The sequence below is a fragment of the Pan troglodytes genome, chromosome 1 (genome assembly GCF_028858775.2).
Source record: "Pan troglodytes isolate AG18354 chromosome 1, NHGRI_mPanTro3-v2.0_pri, whole genome shotgun sequence".
Taxonomy (NCBI): Eukaryota; Metazoa; Chordata; class Mammalia; order Primates; family Hominidae; genus Pan; species Pan troglodytes.
In genome coordinates, this window is record NC_072398.2 from 172,490,814 (window position 1) to 172,514,311 (window position 23,498).

At 36.1% G+C, this 23,498-nt stretch overlaps 1 protein-coding gene across 25 annotated transcripts in view; it reads left to right on the forward strand.

Moving 5' to 3' along the window:
* The window catches only part of OMA1 (OMA1 zinc metallopeptidase), a 279,608-nt gene that overhangs the window by 37,140 nt on the left and 218,970 nt on the right, over nucleotides 1-23,498 (forward strand). For 19 of the 25 annotated variants that reach the window (XR_010154365.1, XR_010154173.1, XR_010154325.1 and 16 more), the window contains 1 exon segment: nucleotides 7,479-7,628. The exons of 5 other annotated variants lie outside the window; for them this stretch is intronic. Coding sequence is in view for 17 of the 20 variants with exons in the window: in XM_063802661.1 (XP_063658731.1) it covers nucleotides 7,479-7,628 (150 nt within the window). In the remaining 3 variants the exon portion in view is untranslated. 25 annotated transcript variants of the gene reach the window in all.

The following is a 23,498-nucleotide window of genomic DNA, read 5'->3' on the forward strand; positions in this document are numbered from 1 at the left end:
ATTTTTTCTAATACTTGTTACCTACTTTTGAATGTCTTTTTTGAAGAAATGTCTATTGAGATCCTTTGCCTATTTTTTTAAATTGGGTTTTTTGCTATTGAGTTGTAGAAATTCTTTATATATTTTAGAAATTAACTGTTTATCAGTTATTTGGTATACAAATGGTTTTTCCCATTCTGTAGATTGCCTTTCACTCTGTTTCCTTAGCTGTGCAGAGCTTTTTGGTAGTTCCACCTGTCTATTTTTGCCTTTTGTTTCCTGTGCTTTTGGTGTCATATTCACAAAATCATTGCCAAGACCAAAGTCATGAAACTTTTCCCTTATATTTTCTTCTAGGAGTTTTATAGTTTTAGGTCTTACATTTAAATCTTTAATCCATTTTTAGTTGGTTTTTGTGTGTAGTGTAAGATAAGGGTCCAGTTTCATTCTTTTGCATGTGAATATTCAGTTTTTCTAGCACCATTTGTTGAAGAGACTGCTCTTTCCTCATTGTGGGGGAAGGGGTGTGTGTGTGTGTTTGTTTTTGAGACAGGGTCTTGCTCTGTTACTCAGGCTGGAGTGCAGTGATGTGATCACAGCTTACTCTAGCCTCGACTTCCCAGGCTCAGGTGATCCTCCCACCTCAGCCTCTTGGTGCACAGGCGTGTACCATCACACCTGCCTAAATTTTTGTAGAGATGGTTTCACCATGTTGCCCAGGTTGGTCTTGGACTCCTGGTCTCAAGCAATCCGTGTGCCTCAGGCTCCCAAACTGCTGGGATCACAGATATGAACCACCATGCCTGGCCTCCCATTGTATATTTTTGGTACCCTCATCAAAGATCTGTATTTTTGTGGGCTTAATTTTGGGCTCTCTATTCTGTTCCATTCATTTAACGGTTATCTTTCTGCTAATACTATACTGTTTTAATTACTGTAGCTTTGTAATATATTTTGAAATCAGGAAGCATGATGCCTCTAGTCTTACTCTTTTTCAAGATTGCTTTGGCGATTTGGGGTTAGTTGTGGTTCCATGTGAATTTTAGGATCTTTTTTTCTGTTTCTATAAGAAAAGTGCCAATGGGATTTTCATAGAGATCTCATTGAATCTGTAGATCACCTTGGGTGGTATGGATATTTTAATAATATTAAGTCTTACAATCCATGAACATGGGATGTCTTTCCATTTATTTGAGTTGTCTTTAATTTCTTTCATCAGTTTTTTTTAGATACTTTTTAGTGTAGAAGGCTTTCACCTCCTTAGTTTGGTTTAATAAGTATTTTATTCTTTTTAATGTTCCTGTAAGTGGAATTGTTTCTTAATTTCCTGTTTGGATAGTTTGTTGTTAGTGTGTAGAACGTAACTGATTTTTGTATGCTGATTTTTGTATCCTAACTTTACTGAATTTATTTATTAGTTCTAGCAGGGTTTTTTTGTGTGTGTGTAGAGTCTTTAGTTTTCTACTTATAAGATCATATCATCTGCAAATCATTTTACTTCTTTCTTTCTGATTTAAATGCCTTTTATTTCTTTCTCTTGCCTCATTGCCCTGGCTAGGACTCCCAGGGCTGTATTGAACAGAAGTGGCAAGATTGGGCATTCTTGCCTTGTTCCTAGACTTAGAGGAAAAAATTTTTGTTTTTCACCATGAAGTGTGATGTTAGTTGTGGGCTTTTCATATATAGCTATAATTATGTCGAGATAATTTTTTTCTATTTCTAGTGTTTGAGAGTTTTTATTATGAAAGAATGTTTAATTTTGTCAAGTGCTTTTTCTGCATCTATTGAGATGATCATGTGTTTTTTTATTCTGTTAATGTGGTATATCACATTAATTGATTTTTGTGTGTTGAACCATTCTTGATTACCAGGAAGAAATCCTCCTTGGTCATGAGGTGTGATCCTTTTAATATGATCTTGAATTTGGCTTGCTAGTATTTTGTTAAGAATTTTTGTATTTATGTTCATCAGGGATATTGGCCCGTAATTTTTTTTTTGTAGTGTCTTTGGCATAGGTATCAGGGTAATGCTGGCCTCATAAAATGAGTTTGGAAGTGTTCCCTCCTCAATTTTTTGGAAGACTTTGAGAGTCATTGACATTAATTCTTTAAATGTTTTTGGTGGCATTCACCAGTGAGGTCATCTGGTTCTGGGCTTTTCTTTGTTGGGAGGTTTTTTATAATTGATTCAATCTCATTAGTTATAGATTAGTTCATATTTCCTATTTCTTTTTCAGTCTTAGTGGGTTGTATATTTCTTGGAGTTTATCCATTTCTTCTAGGTTATCCAATTTGTGGGCATATAATTGTTCAGAGTAGTCTGTTATGATCCTTTGTATGGTATCAGTTATAATGGTATGTTGTAATATGTCCTCTTTTGTTTCTGATTTTGTTCACTTAAGTCTTTTTTTTCTTAATTACTCTTAACGACTTGTCAATTTTGTAAATCTTTCCCCAAAAAGCTCTTAGCTTTAATTTTTTTCTATTTTTTTATTCTCTGTTTCCTTTATTTATGCTCTAATCTTTATTATTTCCTTCCTTCTGTAAACTTTGGGCTTAGTCTTTTTTTTTTTTTTGGTAGATCTTACAGGTATAAAGTTAGTTTATTTGCTTGCTTGCTTCTTTTTTTTTTAAATGTAGGTGTTTATCATTATAAACTATCCTCTTAGCACTGCCTTTGCTGTATCCCATCAGTTTTGTTATATTGTGTTTTCATTTTCATTTGTCTCAAAATCATTTTCTTTTTGTTTTTTTTTTTCCTTGACCCATAGGCTGTTCAGGAGTATGTTGTTTAGGAGTGTGCCTCAGAATTTCTGTTTAGTACTTTTTTACATTTTCTGAGTCTTTGTTGAAATTCTCACTTTGTTCATACATTGTTCTGACCTCATTGAGTGTCTTTATGATGGTTATTTTGAATTATCTTGTTAGATAAGTAATATATTTCTCTTTCATTAGGGTCAGTTTCTGAAGATTTATCTTCATCCTTTGGTACATATTTCTCTGTTTATTTTTTTCACTCTTATTGTTGATATCTACACATTAGGAAAAAACAGCAACCTCTTAGCCTTTACAGACTGTCTTTGTACAGGAGAAGATCTTCACCAGTCAGCACAGCAGAGATTCCCAGAACCTCTCAAACCTTCATGCTAGTCCAAAGTGCTGTCTTTGTTCTTAGTGGTGCCTAGGCGTCTAGGGTCCTGTCTGGTCCATCTGGTCCATATGCTGGGTCCTATCGGTGCTACAAGACAGATGAAACCATTTGTCAATTTTGGCTTTTGTTGCCATTGCTTTTGGTGTTTTGGACATGAAGTCCTTGCCCACGCCTATGTCCTGAATGGTAAGGCCTAGGTTTTCTTCTAGGGTTTTTATGGTTTTAGGTCTAACGTTTAAATCTTTAATCCATCTTGAATTGATTTTTGTATAAGGTGTAAGGAAGGGATCCAGTTTCAGCTTTCTGCATATGGCTAGCCAGTTTTCCCAGCACCATTTATTAAATAGGGAATCCTTTCCCCATTGCTTGTTTTTCTCAGGTTTGTCAAAGATCAGATAGTTGTAGGTAAGCGGCGTTATTTCTGAGGGCTCTGTTCTCTTCCATTGATCTATATTTCTGTTTTGGTACCAGTACCATGCTGTTTTGGTTACTGTAGCCTTGTAGTATAGTTTGAAGTCAGGTAGTGTGATGCCTCCAGCTTTGTTCTTTTGGCTTAGGATTGACTTGGCGATGCGGACTCTCTTTTGACAAATGGGATCTAATTAAACTAAAGAGCTTCTGCACAGCAAAAGAAACTACCATCAGAGTCAATAGGCAACCTACAACATGGGAGAAAATTTTCGCAACCTACTCATCTGACAAAGGGCTAATATCCAGAATCTACAGTGAACTCAAACAAATTTACAAGAAAAAAACAAACAACCCCATCAAAAAGTGGGCGAAGGACATGCACAGACACTTCTCAAAAGAAGACATTTATGCAGCCAACAAACACATGAAAAAATGCTCATCATCACTGGCCATCAGAGCAATGCAAATCAAAACCAGTATGAGATATCATCTCACACCAGTTAGAATGGCAGTCATTAAAAAGTCAGGAAACAACAGGTGCTGGAGAGGATGTGGAGAAATAGGAACACTTTTACACTGTTGGTGGGACTGTAAACTAGTTCAACCATTGTGGAAGTCAGTGTGGCGATTCCTCAGGGATCTAGAACTAGAAATACCATTTGACCCAGCCATCCCATTACTGGGTATATACCCAAGTGACTATAAATCATGCTGCTATAAAGACACATGCACACGTATGTTTATTGCGACATTATTCACAATAGCAAAGACTTGGAACCAACCCAAATGTCCAACAATGATAGACTGGATTAAGAAAATGTGGCACATATACACCATGGAATACTATGCAGCCATAAAAAATGATGAGTTCTTATCCTTTGTAGGGACATGGATGAAATTGGAAACCATCATTCTCAGTAAACTATCGCAAGAACAAAAAACCGAACACCGCATATTCTCACTCATAGGTGGGAATTGAACAATGAGATCACATGGACACAGGAAGGGGAATATCACACTCTGGGGACTGTGGTGGGGAGGGGGGAGGGATAGCATTGGGAGATATACCTAATGCTAGATGACGAGTTAGTGGGTGCAGCGCACCAGCATGGCACATGTATACATATGTAACTAACCTGCACAATGTGCACATGTACCCTAAAACTTAAAGTATAATTAAAAAAATAATAATAATAATAAAAATAAAGTAAAAAAAAAAAAAAAAAAAAGACAGATGAAACAGAAGCCAGTCCCTTGGACAGCCCTCAGAAATGGTAGAATGTTGGACACGTGATCTACCTCTTCCCCGAGCCCTGCCCCAGGAGAAGCTGGGCTCTGGAGTTTCTCTCCAACTCATTTCATGCTGAGCTTCAGGGAGTGGTCATGGCAACTGCTTGTGTGCTTGTTCAAACTTCTGTCACATTATCACTGGCCCCTAGATATCTAGGGCGTTTTAGATTCCATCAGTGCTACAAGGCTGGCAAGACAGAAGCCAGTTCCTAGGGCAGCTCTTAGAAAAGTTGGAATGTTAGATACACAAGCCAAGTTTTTCCTTCCCCAAGGAGTGGTGGGGAGCTGCAGGTGTTCTTATGATCATATGGTGCTGTATTGGGGGTACATAATTGCTCTCGCAGATTATGGCAAGAGGGTGTCTCCAGTTTTCTACCAGGTTTGATGTTGTTCCTTTCGTACTTGTGCAGGTGCAGAAGCATTGCACCTAGTTTCAGGATTTCTCACAAAGGGAATTTGTATATTATCGTTGAATCAGTGTGTTCATGTGGGGAAGGAAGGTTCAGGGCGTCCTATTCTTCCATCTTGCTGATGTCACCCTGTTATTTATTTTTCCTAAACTGGAAAAATGTAAATAAAATACTCATTTTGGAAACAAAATTATCTGACTTTAGTGGGTCTTTGAACTGAGTTTGAGAAGTACAGACAAACTCAACACTCTTAACATTAAAGTAGATATCTCAAGTCCCCTTTTAATACTTTTAGCTTGGAATACTTTCTAGTCTGTAGGGATAATTAATTTCTTTTTCTATTTCTGCATATCAAATATTGCTTTAAAGATTCCCTTCAGCTTTGTTACTTAGAGATTGAATAGGGAAATATTTTGTCTTTTGATTAACAGTTTTAGGCTAAAAAAATTAGATAAGTACGCCTTTGGTTTGTATAGCAGACAAACTTCATGTTAGATAATTCATGAATTTGTAGTCCATTCAAATGTTTATCTTCCAGTTTTCAGAGGGGTTTTTTGTTTGTGTTAGAATTCTTTCAAGTCATTTTATATTTTTATGAATTATTTGAGAAGAATACTTGTTAATCTCAGCCTGTATTTTTATTGTGAATGTGATTACCTATTAATGAGGGGCATAGTCCTCTGGGTGTTTCTAATTCAGCATCAAATAATTATTTCTTTATAGATATATACGTTACATACATATTTTACACATAAGCACACACATTTGCATATATAGATATGTATTTATATGTGTACAAACATGAATAATATTTATGTTATATACATTTATCTTGTATATTCCTGTTTATATACATATAAACATGTATATCCATATCTGTGCAGTAGTGTATAAAGTACCTTGAATTCTTTTCAACTTAGAATACTCGGAGGTCTTAAGGAATTATATTTCTTTAAATATTGAATAAGATTTACTTGAATTTAAAATTTTTTATTTTGCTAACATTTGGAAATGTTTTAATGGTGTTTGTTAAGAAATGATGTAGCATGGATGTTGACTAGCATGCAGTGTTCTATTAATATATTTGCCTTTTGGGGTTTCACAATTACACTATTATAAACCTTTTTGAGAGTACGTTTTAGTCAGTATAGTATATATATTTTTTCTTAGTTTTAATCAAAAATAAAATCATTGGGAAATATAACCACTTGTTTTCCAGTTACTTATTATAGAAAGAATAAGTTAAGAAATGTGAATAAATTGAACAAATTAATAAAATATTTGTTAATAATCCACCTTATGGAGGATTTAAAAATAATTTTAATTATAAAATAATGTATTTTAATATAGTTCAGAAATAAAAGTCCTGCTCCCTCTCCACTATCAGATACCTCAGGTACATTCTTAGGGTAGCTACTGTTAACAGTTTCTTAAATAGCTTCTCAGATATGTTCTATGCATATACAAGTATATACGTATGAGTATGTATATGAGTGTATGATGGAATTGTACATACACAAGATCTACATATATTCTTTTAAAAAGTACTAATGTACTTTTATATTGTACTTTTATAAGGTATTGTGTTTTATAAGGTATATGAATTAAATATATTCTCCATATACATTCAGAAAATTGGGTAAATTGATGTGCACAATAAAAATGTCATCTCTTTATGTTTATTTGAAGTTTTTTTCTGATCTAGTGGCATAGAAGTAAAGTTTCTTTAATACAGTTTAATAACAGATTATATTTTAAAACTTTATGAAAACAGAATTTTTAATTTGTGTAAAAGATTTTACCCTTAATACATGTTCTTAATATCCATCATACTGAAAATAGTGGGCTATCTTTGGTTAGCAGAGTTATTGTGAATGTTGTATATGGGAAGGGCAGGCATTCTGTTATTTTAGTACTGTGATACCATGTTGTTTGAGGTGGGTCTTTTTCTAAGCAATGGGCATGTTCTACTTTTATTAAAGTGATGATAGAAAATGACTTTAAAGCATGTAGTGACATAAAGTTGTTAGGAGATATAACTAATGCTAAATGACGAGTTAATGGGTACAGCACACCAACATGGCACATGTATACGTATGTAACAAACCTGCACGTTGTGCACATGTACCCTAAAACTGAAAGTATAATAATAATAAAATTTAAAAAAAATAAAGTTGTATTTTAAAAAAAATCCTCAAAACTGAGCTCATTGTGTGGTTTTACTAATTTTGGTTTTAGGCTTGTGCAGACATAAGAGCCAGTTCAGTGTTTTGGCAGCAAATGGAGTTTGTTGATAGCCTGCATGGCCAACCCAAGATGCCAGAATGGTTATCTACACACCCTTCTCATGGCAATCGAGTTGAGCACTTGGATAGACTTATACCTCAGGTGAGCTGACACCGTAGAAGGCGGGACATTATTTTTACTGTATCACTTATTTTTAATGCTGTCACTTCTTTTGCTTAGTAAAAGAGAGTTCTAGCCTATTAACTATTTTGATTACTATAATTATGGATTATCAGTTGTCAAAGAATTTGACTGAAAAGCAAAATTCTGCTTGTCCACAAGTCTTGGAGAATAAATTACTATGTACAGTTGACTTTTCTTAATAGTGAAGGTTTAACTCCTTTAGTATGAGACTTTAATTTTAACTGACTTGATGAAAGTTTAAAACTCAAGGCATATTAAGTTTTTTAAACATGTTGATGATAATTTAATCTTTCCTTGGTGATTTAAGCTTTTTGTTAAAAATACCAGTTAATGAGTTGTACAAAAGTTTTGGGTCAAGTGGATATTAATTGTAGTAGTGGTACTGGAATTTTTTTTTTAGGAAAAAAAATTTTCATGTTAGTTTGTTTCTGGTTGTTTATTTCTTTAAGAAGATAAGAGTGAAGCATTTGCTCTCTGGCTTTTCTTTCTGTAGAATTCATAAGTGGGTCAAGCTGAGGCGGCTTTCTGCCAAGTAGTTTTCAGTATCCTCTGAAAATCTTTTGATTTGTTGACATCATTCAGAATGTTTTTATGGTTTCCATATCAGGACAAAATGGATGTTAGGCATCTCTGAGCCAGGTTACACTCTCTCTTCTATCTCACTTGTATTAAATTTGGTGGCTTGTTACGAAAGCAGAACATTTTTTAGCAATTTAAGAATTGGTACTGGGCCGTGTGCTAAGGCATAGCACAACAGATCCAGGTGTATTATAGAAGTATCTTTCTCATGCCTGTTATCCCAGCATTTTGGGAGGCTGAGGTGGGTGGATCACCTGAGGTCAGGAGTTCGAGACCAGCCTGGCCAACGGGGTGAAACCCTGTCTCTACTGAAAATACAAAATTAGGCGGCCATGGTGGCATGCACCTGTAATCCCAGCTACTCGGGAGATTGAGGCAGGGGAATCGCTTGAACCCTGGAGGCGGAAGTTGTAGTGAGCCGAGATCGTGCCACTGCACTCCAGTCGGCGACAGGGTGAGACTCTGTCTCAAAAAAAAAAAAAAAAGAAGTATCTTTCAGAATGACTTCAAATTCAGCCCAACAAATACGGAGTACCTCTTAAAGAAATGATGCTAGATGTGGGGGATACAAAGAGGAATAAGACATGGTTCTTGATATTTACAGGATGCTAAGATACATAAAAAATGACTTCCAATTAAGCCCAACAAATACGGAGTACCTCTTAAAAGAAAGAAATGATGCTAGATGTGGGGGATACAAAGAGGAATAAGACATGGTTCTTGATATTTACAGGATGCTAAGATACATAAAAAATGATTATTAGTACAAGGATATGATTTATCATAAGAAAAATAAAAACTGTATGCAGTTTGAAGGAAGATGAATCTGCATCTAGTTTGGGATAAACTAGTGCAAGATTTATTCATTCATTAAGTCGATCGATATTTATTGATACTTATTATTAATCTACTATTCTGTATTCTATTGCTGGGGAATGAGCAAGGAACAAAACAGTCTGTTTTCTTGGAGTTAACATTCTAGTTAGGTAATGCAAATAAGAAACAAACATATAGTATGCCAAGCAATAATAAGTACCTTGGGAAAAAATAAAGCAGATTAAAGGTATTAGAGAGGGGCGGGCAGCAGAGAAGGGGTACTAGTCTATGTTCGGTTGTCAAGGAAGGCCTCACTAATCAGAATCCGGAAGGAAGCACGGGAGCAAGTCCTTTAGCTGTGTGGAGGGAGAGAGAGCCTTCCAGGCTGAGGAAGCAGCTGATGCAGAGAACCTAAAGTCAGCGTATGTTTGATGTGTTCAAGGAATAGCAAGGAAGACATTGGGGCTGAATGGAGTAAGGGAAGGGAAGAACAGTTCAAGATGAGGTGAAAGGGGACCAGACCACGAAGGATCTTCTAAGCCATTGTAAGGACTTGACTTTCACTTCAAGTGATAGGAGAAGCTAGTTGAGGATATTGAGCAGAGGAGTGACTTGATTTGACTCATGTTTTATTGTGATCACTGGCATTATTGTGTGGAGAGTAGACTAGTGGGGCAACGGTGGAGTCAGGGAGACTTTTTAGGAGACTCTCATAATCCTGGTAGGAGATGATGGTGGCTTGGACCAAGATATCTGGTAGCAGAAAATGGGGAAAGAATCAGTCAGATTCTGGATATATTTTGAAAGGAGTGATGACAGGATTTGTTGGTAATTTAGGCATACTTCGTGCCTTTTGTGAGCATTGAGGACAGCCAAGCATGGCTTCTTAACACCTATTTTAGTTTGTTCAGGTTGCAATAACAAAATACCATAGACTGGGTGGCTTATAAACAACAGAAACTTACTTCTCACAGTTTGGAAGGCTATGAAGTCTTAGATCCAATTTCCAACAGATTTGGTGTCTGGTGAGGGCCCATGTCCCAGCTCATAAACAGCCATCTTCTCCTTGTAACCTCACATGGTAGAAGGGGCAAGGGAGCTCTCAAAAGCCTCTTTTATAAAGGTGCTAACCCATTCATGAGGGCTCCACCCTTAATGACAATCGCCTCCCAAAGGCGCTTACCTCCTGATACCATCACATTGGGAGTTGGAATTTCAACATATAAATTTTGGCAGGACACAGACATTCACTCTATATCAGCAGCTATCTTAACTGGATTTCATTTATATTCTTAATTGGAAAAAAAAATTGAGAAAGAAATAGCAGTGAAATTTACCGGATATAATATGTAGTAATTATTCCTCTTAAATGGGCAGTATAGGCATGGGACATTATGTATTTCTTCAGTAACTGACTTGTACTGAGGATCACTGACTATAAGAGGGTCCTTTGTGCTATCCAAGGCCCCTGGGACTTTATCGCACCCTGGGAGGCCTGGGCCTGTCTCTAAAGCAATGATAACAATATGATTTTCTCTTGAATTTTTTTTCTTTTTATTTTCGCTCAATGAAATTCTAAAAATATGTGGTTTGTTTAATTGGATAATAAATTCTGTTAGCCAACTTTTCATGTGAAGACTCCTAAATTCTGAGTTGTCATTTCATCATCAAATTACTGAGCATCTTTGGAGAGGTAAAAACTGTGCTTTAGAGATGTCTTTAAAATAATAATGAATTGATTAGTGAGTAGGAAGAAAAATGGCTAGAGAAACAAATTTTATTTGGGAGCAAATGATGAAGACAAAGACGTGAGACATTTTTCTTCTAAAAATAAACTATCCTAGTTCAGAAACTTAATTTGAAAACCTCATATAATTTCTTATATTCCCCACCCCAAGTGATTAAATTCAATTTGAAAGTAATAAAACTCTATTGCAATATGGGGAATAACTCAGTGGTTGAAGTGAAACTGATAGTACAAGGGTATATTGTTAATTAGAATATACAGTCATAACTCAAAGATTGGAATTCCCTATTATTGTAGTCTAATTTCTGACATATAATGAAAGAAGGCAGTTTCTCAGGCAGTATATAGAATTGTGTGAGTCTATATACTACTACTACATTTTAAAATTATATTTTATGTAGCATGCTCTAGTGAGTATGTTATGTTCTACCTAAGGTTCCTGTCCTTTGACATCTCTAGCAGTATGGTGAAGTTACGTTCCCCTCAAAGGCAGTTGAGAATACAGCACTAGAGAGCACAGACAAATCCAGGCCAGAGATGAAGATTTCAGAGTTTCAGAGTCATCTAAAAAGAAGTGATAGTTGAAGCAATGAGAATGGATGAGTTCACGTAGGAAGTGATTAGAGAAAAAGATCAAAGTAATAGTATTGCATATGTTCCACATTTAATGGGTGGGAGGAAGACAGAGCCTGTGTTGGATCAGATTCATAGGAAATCAAGAAAGCAAATAGGAAACCAAGAAAGCAGGATTCTGTGGGTCTGTGATTAGAACACAAATTTTGATCATTTTGATTTTTAAACTTTAGCTTATTGAAGATTGTATATTTTTATTTCTTATTGGATCCCTTGCATATCATCACAAAAATGTATTGTTTCTTACTATAGCTTATCAACTTTTAAAATGTTTTAAATTTACACTTTATGCATTCAACAAGTATTTATCAGTCACCTGTTACATGCCAGGTTGTAGGTGATGTGAAATAAATAGACAAAAATCCCTGTCCTCATGAAGCTTATTCTGCAGTAAAGGGAGACAGATAATAAATTTGGTGCTGGGGGCGGGAGTTGGGGGCAGTGGGGAAGGAGAGGCAGCTCTCTTATGTCTCTTCTTATAAAGCTACTAATCCTATTCGATCAGGGCCCCACCCTTCAGACCTCATTAAACCTTAGTTACCTCCTTTTAGGCCTTATTTCCAAATACAGTTACACTGGAGGTTGGGACTTCAAAATATGAATTTTAGAGGAACATATGAGTCCTTAGCACACAGTTATGTGTGAGCAGAGATGGGAGGGGTGCAGGAATAGCAGTGTAAAATGGGGTCATTCAGCAATCAAAGAAGGTTTCATTGAGAAGCTGACACTTGAACATAGATTTGAAATAAGTGAAGGAACCAGGCTTGTGGCTGTCTTGGGGAAGAGTACAAGGCTGTGGGGCAGGAGCAACAAGAAGAAAACCAGTGTGGGTGGAATGGGGTGAGCAAGGGAAGGGGGAGGGCGTGGGCCTTATCGCCCCTGTAAGGACTTTGGCTTTTGTTCACAGAGATGGGACAATAGTGGAGGGATTTGAGCAGAGGACTGGAGGAGTGACAAGGTCACTTATGTTTGAAAACGATGTGATCTACAGCTCCTGCAAAACAGTACCATAATATAATTTTGGATCATTTTAGCATAATATATTGTTCAGAAAATAGATGAGTTCCTTTCTTGCTTTAAGTCAAGATAACCCATCACATTAGAAAAAAAAGCAAACCTTTGCTTTTTTAAATGTGAATTTCAAGATAAAACATGTATAAATTGCCTAAATATAATCTTGTGATCCATTAGCATTTAAAAAGGATAAATACAGGTTTGTAGCAATATTACTTGTAGTTAATAAGCTGATATGTTATAATTTTATTTACTTGAAATAATCAGTTAAACACATATTCCACATATTTTGGTTATCATAACAACTTGGGTGAAAAAATGAAGAGCAGATGTTGTATCAATTTGTTGATGTTTAATAGTATGACAGTTTTAAAATTATAGTTACACTGTTCAGACTTTATGTATATTATAATTTGTCCTTGAAAGAGACACCTTATTTAACTTTTTTCTATAAAGATTGTTATAAAATATGGATAGATGTGAATAAGAGAAATCTGCTTCAAAGATTTATTTTAAAACTGAAAACATTTAGACTGAATTTCTTATTCTCCACTTCACTTACCAACCTTGTTTCTCTCCACCATCCCTTCTTTGTTGGGTGAAGGGTATGGAGAATGATAGAATGTATAGGAAAAATATTTAATTTGAACTTACTCATTGTTTATGGTTATGTTTATAATCATAATTTGAATAGGATATATTTTTAAATGTTTTTAGAGCTTTCAATACTGGCTTTATTCAGAAACTTTAAAAAATCTTTATCAAATTCACTTCATTCAATTTTTAGATATCAGAATCACTTGGTGGCTGCATTCATATTAATCTCATTTTATTTTGAATCCTTTACACTTTCAGGAAGCTAGGGGTTTGAACTCGTGTAAATCATTCTTACACGTTTATAATTGGACAAAGTAAATGAATAAATCATTAATATTATACATCTCATGAGCAGAAAACATGAGAGTGTTTAACATTGAAGTGAAATGTCGTCGTTGGCCAGTGTACACAAACATACACTGTTCACCTTACAGAATTTCATTTTGTCTGACATAGTGTTGAGGAAAAGGCAAATATCATAGCAGCTGCTGTAATTGAATTGGCTTCTGAATCATATAAAGCCAGGAAGCCTGACAGTAACATTGTCTAAACCCTTAAAAAAATATTATGGTGCATGTGATGTGTATCTACTTGAGGCTGAAATGAATGGGCTATTAGAAAAAATTGCTTTTGAGGGGAAAGGGGAAAGTAATGATATTTTAGAAAAACATGCTAAAAATAGAGGTGATTTTTTTCCCTCTTGAAATGTCTTGCTTTCTGTTTTCAAAGGAAGCTTTTTATCCAGTCTTGAAGACTCTCTGGCATTAATTTTTGTCCATTTTTTGCTTCTTTTTTTAAACTTACTTTTACTTTTTGTGAATAAGTAGTTGATGTTTTACTTGATATGTAATACCTGTCAGAATACTGATGTGTATTAGCAGTTGTTTCATAAGTACTTTAGTTGTTACTGGGAATAAATATAGCCAGTTTTTTTTTCAATACAAGTGTTTATTTTTTATTTACTTTAACTAATTTTTAAAATTTTTTATATATTTATGGAGTCCAGCATGATGTTTCAATATCTGTATACATTGTGTAATGGTTAAATCAAACCAACTAAGATATTAATCACCTCACATACTTACTTTTTGTGGCAAGAATGTTTAAAATCTATTCTCTTAGCAATTTTCAAATATACAGTACATTTTTATTAACTGTAGTAACAATGCTATATAGTAGATCTCCAGAAGCTACTTTTCCTAACTGAAAGTTTATACTTTTTAATATCTATCTATCTATCTATCTATCTATCTATCTATCTATCTATAGTCTGGCTTTGTTCCCTAGGCTGGAGTGCAGTGGTGGAATCATAGCTCACTGCAGCTTTGAAGTCCTGGGCTAAAGCAATTTTCCCACTTCAGCCTCCAGAGTAGCTAGGACTATAGGAATGTGCCACAATGCCTGGCCTTTTTTTTTTTTTTGTAGAGATGTGGTCTTGCTGTGTTGCCCTGGCTGGCGAAACTTCATACTTTTTGACCAACACCTCCCGATTCCTACTCCCCGATCCCCAGCCTGTGGTAATCATTATTCTACTCACAATTTCTCTGAGTTGGACTTTTTTAGATTCCATATATAAGTGAGACTGTATAGTATTTTTCTTTCTGTACCTGGCTCATTTCACTTAGCATAATGTCCTCCAGATTTATCCATACTGTTGCAAATGGTAGGATTTTATCATGTTCATATTTTAGGAATGGTTGATTATAAAATGTTTTTACAGGTTTGTTTGAAAACCTTTCCTAATTATTTTATCATTCCAGAGGATAATTGTCCTATGTCAAGGTGGCCCTTGATTTTTAATTTTTTATATTTACTTTAAATTATTTACTTCAGTTATTTATACTTATTTACTTTAGAACACTTCAAAAACTAGTCAGAATCCAATTTCCATTGCAGTGTTTGTGAAAGGAAATGAAATGAATTAAAGAATAATTTTTTTAAAAGGTGAAATCATGAATCATTCAAATATAAAATGAACACATATCTGAGATTTTATTTAACTCATTAATGAGGGAAACTGTAATTAATGTTACAACTAGTTCAAAAGAAAATTCAAGAAACATAGTTATATAGGCAAGAAGGAATGCTGAAATGACTTAGAGATTTCCTTTATAGAGTTTTTGTTCTGTTAATAAGTAGCCATATAGGCATTATCCTTGTTGTATTTCTTTTCTGTCTTTTAAAGTAGTTACCCACTATTCTCTCTAATTTCTGTTAAATCTATTGCATAGTGAGTCTTTGGATTAGGGCCATTGACACCTAACTCCTTAGGCCTTCTTAAAAGTATATGCTTGCTTTTAGAAATTAAGGGAGAGAGTTGGAAATAGAGGTGGTATAAAGGGACTAGTTTCATTTTCCAGGAGAAATATTTAAAATTTAAACCTCTCATGAGCCATTTAGAACTAAAAACATAGTTGTAAAATCAAGGGTGAAGTTATAGGAATGCAAAAATGGTAGAGGAGAATGGAAGACAATGGAAAAGGTTGTTTTTTTTTTAACTTTTAGTTTTACCATTATTATAAATGTTTAAAACACATGTCAAGATAGAGAATAATTTGAATAGCTTAATGAGCCCCTATTTTTCACCCACTGATATTGAACAGTATAATCCTTTTATACACTTGCTTCATCTGTCCCATCTCTGTTTTTCTCAGAAGTATTTTGATATAAAGCCCAGATATCAGGGCTTTATAGGGGAGGAGAAAATAATTTTCTCTCTATGCTTCATAGTTCTTAGTTGAGATGAACCCCTGTATTAAAAGACAGATTAACAAGAGGGAAATGGAAGCTTTTTAACATGTATACTTCCTGTATACCTGGGAGATACCCATGGAATGAATAATTCTCCAAGAGGTGGCTTTGAGTTCAGGTGTAAATACCATCTTCAACTGAAACTAAGACAGAAAGGTGCAGGGAAAGCCACGTTGTAGAGAGGTGGTCAGGAAAAGCAGTGAGCAAGGGTAAGGTTTGTTATGTAAATTGTACCTTCTTTGTTGATAAGAGTTTCCAGTGATTTAGAGTCATCCTTCTCTTTCTGGTACAGAGAGGGAGACATACTTGCAGATTAGAGATTTCCTTCACATATACATATTTCTCTGAGAAAACGGTAACTTCTTCCTGTTTTCAGAACTTCCCCTATGTCTGCTATTGCCCAAAATAATTAGTAGAAAATAACTCTTATGCTAAAGAGGCATATTTGGGGTGGCATAATCTGGTCTCCTGGAGTCTTATTTTGGAATGATATGTCCTGAACTCCGTCAACTTTAGTATGCATTTCAGAAAGTAGTATCATTTTCTTCCATAATCATAACATTATCATGCCTAAGGAAACTCATAGTAATTCCTTAAAATTAAATATTCTGTCTACATCAGATTTCTGTATCTCAGCAGTGTTACAGTTGGCCTGTTTAAATTAGGATACTTCATGATCCACACATTGCATTTGGTCCTTACGTCCCTAAAGTCCTTTTGACTTTAGGACAGTACCCCCCTCCCTTTTATTTTGTTTGTTTTAAAACTTGTCATTGAATTGGTGAGTACATATAATCCCACATTGTAGATTCTGGATTAACTTGATTGCTTCTTCGTCGTATTTCCAACTTGTTTCTATATATACCTGTAAATAGAGATTAAATTTTGGGAAGGATATTTTATAGGTGATGCAACTAAGCTTCATAGTGCTTTGCATTGGAAGTCTCTTAATACCTGGCTGCCCCACATCTGGTGATGCTGAAGGCCATCAGTGGGTTGGATGGTGATGGCCTGGTTCTTTGTTTGCAAAGGTGGTTTTCTTCCTTGTGGCCAGCAAGTGATTGTGGGGTGATAATTTAGCATCACCCTGCAAATAATCAGTTTTCAAACAACCTGAGAAATGTGTCTTCACGAGAAATCTATGTAGAATCTATTTAGAACTCAGGCCACCCAAATTAACCCTAATGGAATAAAAGATGTTGCAGACACTTTTCTCTTATTCAGGAATAGACTTAAGAGGTAGGTAAGAGAGACTTTTAAAAAATCAGAACGGTAAGTGTACAAGAGTTGGAAAAACAGAGTTGAAAGGAAAAATGAGGATAATCTTATTTAAAAGATTATTGAATGTCTAAGTGCCTTTAATAACTCCACAAGACCCTCATGTAAACAAAATTCAGCAATAGCAACACAAAACAAAGCCTCTGAAATACTCATTGTACCCAGTGAGATAAGCTTTAAAGAGCAGAAATACGAAAAACAAAACCAAATCTCAGGTCAAACTTAAAAATGTTACTTTATGGGAGAGGACAGGCAAGGTGGCAAGAACAGAAGCAGTGCCACCTGAAGCTGGCATGATAAGGTTGATTTAACTGCACTGAAAGTGACAGAAGCTGAAAGAACGACTTTACAAATGTAAGATAAATCCATTTCAGAAAATTGTTAAACTTGTGAATTCAACAGAGAAGCTGTAAAACTTTCGGTGGAGGCTGTAAAGAGCAGAATTGATACCCCAGAGCAAAGACTCATTGATGCGGAAGATAGAGGAACATAGCACAACCAAATTAAAATGCCCAAAGCCAAAAAAAAAAGTCTAAAAGAATGAAAGAATATTGAAAAGGCACCAGGAAATCCAAGCTGCATATAACAATGGGAAAGATACATTTGTACATGTCTTCATTTCTTTGATTGTGGTTTCTATATCATATTTTTTTATTTAGTTAACATTTCTCAAGATGGGTTTTTAGGAGATTCCCAGAGTATCATCCATGGGAAGCCCTGAAATGACAAGCTTAGATATTTAAACTTATGAAGTGTTTAATCTTCATTGCAAAGACAGGCTCTTACAAGCTAGCTAGGTAAAAAGGCATACAAGAGTAAGAATGACTCTGGACCTTGCTTTTCATAAGTATAAGGAAGATATTTCTTTCCTCCTAAGTTCTTATACTTCTTGCTGTTGGAGGAAGTGTAAGAGTTTAGGAGAAAGAAACAAAACAAAAAACAGTGGAACTAATACACTTTGGTATGATATCTACAAAAACTAACTTTTTTTTTTTTATGGTGGAAGATCCTTAGTAAATGAAACACATAGGACAATATGTCAGTGAAGTGCTTGGTTGCAACAGTGCTCTTTCCAGAATCTACTGACAATCAGGAATTAGATAAAATATACAGTTTTGTTTGTTTAAATATAATTGTAACTAGCTTGCACCCTGCCATTGTTAGAAAACCACAGATCAAGTAAGGAACTACCAAATAATTCAGCTGAATAATATGAAAAATAAAATTTAAGTGGCATAAGAAACTAAATCCTAAAAAAAGGAATGTATTGTTTTTATTATTATTATTATACTTTAAGTTTTAGGGCACAACGTGCAGGTGTGTTACATATATATACATGTGCCATGTTGGTGTGCTGCACCCATTAACTCGTCATTTAACATTAGGTATATCTCCTAATGCTATCCCTCCCCCCTCCTCCCACCCCACAACAGACCCCTGTGTGTGATGTTCCCCTTCCTGTGTCCATGTGTTCTCATTGTTCAATTCCCACCTATGAGTGAGAACATGCGGTGTTTAGTTTTTTGTCCTTACAATAGTTTGCTGAGAATGATGGTTTCCAGCTTTATCCATGTCCCTACAAAGGACATGAACTCATCCTTTTTTATGGCTGCATAGTATTCCATGCTGTATATGTGCCACATTTTCTTAATCCAGTCTATCATTGTTGGACGTTTGGGTTGGTTCCAAGTCTTTGCTATTGTGAATAGTGCCGCAATAAACATACATGTGCATGTGTCTTTATAGCAGCATGATTTATAATCCTTTGGGTATATACCCAGTAATGGGATGGCTGGGTCAAATGGTATTTCTAGTTCTAGATCCCTGAGGAATCGCCACACTGACTTCCACAATGGTTGAACTAGTTTACAGTCCCACCAACAGTGTAAAAGTGTTCCTATTTCTCCACATCCTCTCCAGCACCTGTTGTTTCCTGACTTTTAAATGATCGCCATTCTAACTGGTGTGAGATGGTATCTCATTGTGGTTTTGATTTGCATTTCTCTGATGGCCAGTGATGATGAGCATTTTTTCGTGTGTCTTTTGGCTGCATAGATGTCTTCTTTTGAGAAGTGTCCGTTCATATCCTTCACCCACTTTTTGATGGGGTTGTTTGTTTTTTTCTTGTAAATTTGTTTGAGTTCATTGTAGATTCTGGATATTAGCCCTTTGTCAGTTGAGTAGATTGCAAAAATTTTCTCCCATTTTGTGGGTTGTCTGTTCACTCTGATGGTAGTTTCTTTTGCTGTGCAGAAGCTCTTTAGTTTAATTTGATCCCATTTGTCAATTTTGGCTTTTATTGCCATTGCTTTTGGTGTTTTAGACAGGAAGTCCTTGCCCATGCCTATGTCCTGAATGGTATTGCCTAGGTTTTCTTCTAGGGTTTTTATGGTTTTAGGTCTAACATTTAAGTCTTTAATCCATCTTGAATTAATTTTAGTATAAGGTGTAAGGAAGGGATCCAGTTTCAGCTTTCTACATATGGCTAGCCAATTTTCCCAGCACCGTTTATTAAAGAGGGAATCCTTTCCCCATTTCTTATTTTTGTCAGGTTTGTCAAAGATCAGATAGTTGTAGACATGTGGCATTATTTCTGAGGGCTCTGTTCTGTTCCAATGGTCTATATCTCTGTTTTGGTACCAGTACCATGCTGTTTTGGTTACTGTAGCCTTGTAGTATAGTTTGAAGTCAGGTAGCGTGATGCCTCCAGCTTTGTTCTTTTGGCTTAGGATTGACTTGGCAATGAGGGCTCTTTTTTGGTTCCATATGAACTTTAAAGTAGTTTTTTCCAATTCTGTGAAGAAAGTCATTGGTAGCTTGATGGGGATGGCATTGAATCTATAAATTACCTTGGGCAGTATGGCCATTTTCACCATATTGATTCTTCCTGGCCATGAGCATGGAATGTTCTTCCATTTGTTTGTATCCTCTTTTATTTTGTTGAGCAGTGGTTTGTAGTTCTCCTTGAAGAGGTCCTTCACATCCCTTGTAAGTTGGATTCCTAGGTATTTTATTCTCTTTGAAGCAGTTGTGAATGGGAGTTCACTCATGATTTAGCTCTCTGTTTGTCTGTTATTGGTGTATAAGAATGCTTGTGATTTTTGCACATTGATTTTGTATCCTGAGACTTTGCTGAAGTTGCTTATCAGCTTAAGGAGATTTGGGGCTGAGACGATGGGGTTTTCTAGATATACAATCATGTCATCTGCAAACAGGGACAATTTGACTTCCTCTTTTCCTGATTGAATACCCTTTATTTCTTTCTCTTGCCTGATTGCCCTGGCCAGAACTTCCAACACTATGTTGAATAGGAGTGGTGAGAGAGGGCATCCCTGTCTTGTGCCAGTTTTCAAAGGGAATGCTTCCAGTTTTTGCCCATTCAGTATGATATTGGCTGTGAGTTTGTCATAAATAGCTCTTACTATTTTGAGATATGTCCCATCAATACCTAATTTATTGAGAGTTTTTAGCATGAAGGGCTGCTGAATTTTGTCAAAGGCCTTTTCTGCATATATTGAGATAATCATGTGGTTTTTGTTGTTGGTTCTGTTTATATGCTGGATTACGTTTATTGATTTGCGTATGTTGAACCAGCCTTGCATCCCAGGGATGAAGCCCACTTGATCATGGTGGATAAGCTTTTCGATGTGCTGCTGGATTTGGTTTGCCAGTATTTTATTGAGGATTTTTGCATTGATGTTCATCAGGGATATTGCTCTAAAATTCTCTTTTTTTGTTGTGTCTCTGCCAGGCTTTGGTATCAGGATGATGCTGGCCTCATAAAATGAGTTAGGGAGGATTCTCTCTTTTTCTGTTGACTGGAATAGTTTCAGAAGGAATGGTACCAGCTCCTCCTTGTACCTCTGGTAGAATTCGGCTGTGAATCCGTCTGGTCCTGGACTTTTTTTGGTTGGTAAGCTATTAATTATTGCCCCAATTTCAGAGCCTGTTATTGGTCTATTCAGAGATTCAACTTCTTCCTGGTTTAGTCTTGGGAGAGTGTATGTGTCCAGGAATTTATCCATTTCTTCCAGATTTTCTAGTTTATTTGTGTAGAGGTGTTTATAGTATTCTCTGATGGTAGTTTGTATTTCTGTGGGATCGGTGGTGATATCCCCTTTATCATTTTTTCTTGCGTCTATTTGATTCTTCTCTTTTCCTCTTTATTAGTCTTGCTAGCGGTCTATCAATTTTGTTGATCTTTTCAAAAAACCAACTCCTGGATTCATTGATTTTTTGAAGGGTTTTTTGTGTCTCTATTTCCTTCAGTTCTGCTCTGATCTTAGTTATTTTCTTGCCTTCTGCTAGCTTTTGAATGTGTTTGCTCTTGCTTCTCTAGTTCTTTTAATTGTGATGTTAGGGTGTCAATTTTAGATCTTTCCTGCTTTATCTTGTGGGCATTTACTGCTATAAATTTCCCTCTACACGCTGCTTTGAATGTGTCTCAGAGATTCTGGTATGTTGTGTCTTTGTTCTCGTCGGTTTCAAAGAACATCTTTATTTCTGCCTTCATTTTGTTATGTACCCAGTAGTCATTCAGGAGCATGTTGTTCAGTTTCCATGTGGTTGAGTGGTTTTGAGTGGGTTTCTTAATCCTGAGTTATAGTTTGATTGCACTGTGGTCTGAGAGACAGTTTGTTATAGTTTCTGTTCTTTTACATTTGCTGAGGAGTGCTTTACTTCCAACTATGTGGTCAGTTTTGGAATAGGTGTGGTGTGGTGCTGAAAAGAATGTATATTCTGTTGATTTGGGGTGGAGAGTTCTGTAGATGTCTGTTAGGTCCACTTGGTGCAGAGCTGAGTTCAATTCCTGGATATCCTTGTTAACTTTCTGTCTCATTGATCTGTCTAATGTTGACAGTGGGGTGTTAAAGTCTCCCATGATTATTGTGTGGGAGTCTAAGTCACTTTGTAGGTCTCTAAGGACTTGCTTTATGAATCCGGGTGCTCCTGTATTGGGTGCATATATATTTAGGATAGTTAGCTCTTCTTGTTGAATGGATCCCTTTACCATTATGTAGTGGCCTTCTTTGTCTCTTTTGATCTTTGTTGGTTTAAAGTCTGTTTTATCAGAGACTAGGATTGCAACCCCTGCCTTTTTTTTGTTTTCCATTTGCTTGGTAGATCTTCCTCCATCCCTTTATTTTGAGCCTATGTGTGTCTCTGCATGTGAGATGGGTTTCCTGAATACAGCACGCTGATAGGTCTTGACTCTTTATCCAATTTGCCAGTCTGTGTCTTTTGATTGGAGCATTTAGCCCATTTACATTTAAGGTTAATATTGTTATGTGTGAATTTGATGCTGTCATTATGATGTTAGCTGGTTATTTTGCTCGTGAGTTGATGCAGTTTCTTCCTAGCCTCGATGGTCTTTACAATTTGGCATGTTTTTACAGTGGCTGGTACCGGTTGTTCCTTTCCATGTTTAGCGCTTCCTTCAGGAGCTCTTTTAGGGCAGGCCTGGTGGTGACAAAATCTCTCAGCATTTGCTTGTCTGTAAAGTATTTTATTTCTCCTTCACTTATGAAGCTTAGTTTGGCTGGATATGAAATTCTGGGTTGAAAATTGTTTTCTTTAAGTATGTTGAAGGGCTGGGTGCAGTGGCTCACGCCTGTAATCCCAGCACTTTGGGAGGCTGTGGTGGGTGGATCACGAGGTCAGGAGATTGAGACCATCCTGGCTAACATGGTGAAACCCCATCTCTACTAAAAATACAAAAAAAATTAGCCAGGCATGGTAGTGGGTGCCTGTAGTCCCAGCTACTCGGAAGGCTGAGGCAGGAGAATGGTGTGAACCCAGGAGGCAGAGCTTGCTGTGAGCTGAGATCGCGCCACTGCACTCCAGCCTGGGCGAGAGCGAGACTCCGTCTCAAAAAAAAAAAAAAAAAAAAAAAAGAATGTTGAATATTGGCTCCCACTCTCTTCTGGCTTGTAGAGTTTCTGCTGAGAGATCCGCTGTTAGTCTGATGGGCTTCCCTTTGTGGGTAACCCGACCTTTCTCTCTAGCTGCCCTTAACATTTTTTCCTTCATTTCAACTTTGGTGAATCTGACAATTATGTGTCTTGGAGTTGCTCTTCTCGAGGAGTATCTTTGTGGCATTCTCTGTATTTCCTGAATTTGAATGTTGACCTGCCTTACTAGATTGGGGAAGTTCTCCTGGATAATATCCTGCAGAGTGTTTTCCAACTTGGTTCCATTCTCCCCGTCACTTTCAGGTACACCAATCAGATGTAGATTTGGTCTTTTCACATAGTCCCATATTTCTTGGAGGCTTTGTTCATTTCTTTTTATTCTTTTTTCTCTAACCTTCTCTTCTTGCTTCATTTCATTAATTTCATCTTCCATCACTGATACCTTTTCTTCCAGTTGATCGAATCAGCTACTGAGGCTTGTGCATTCGTCACGTAGTTCTT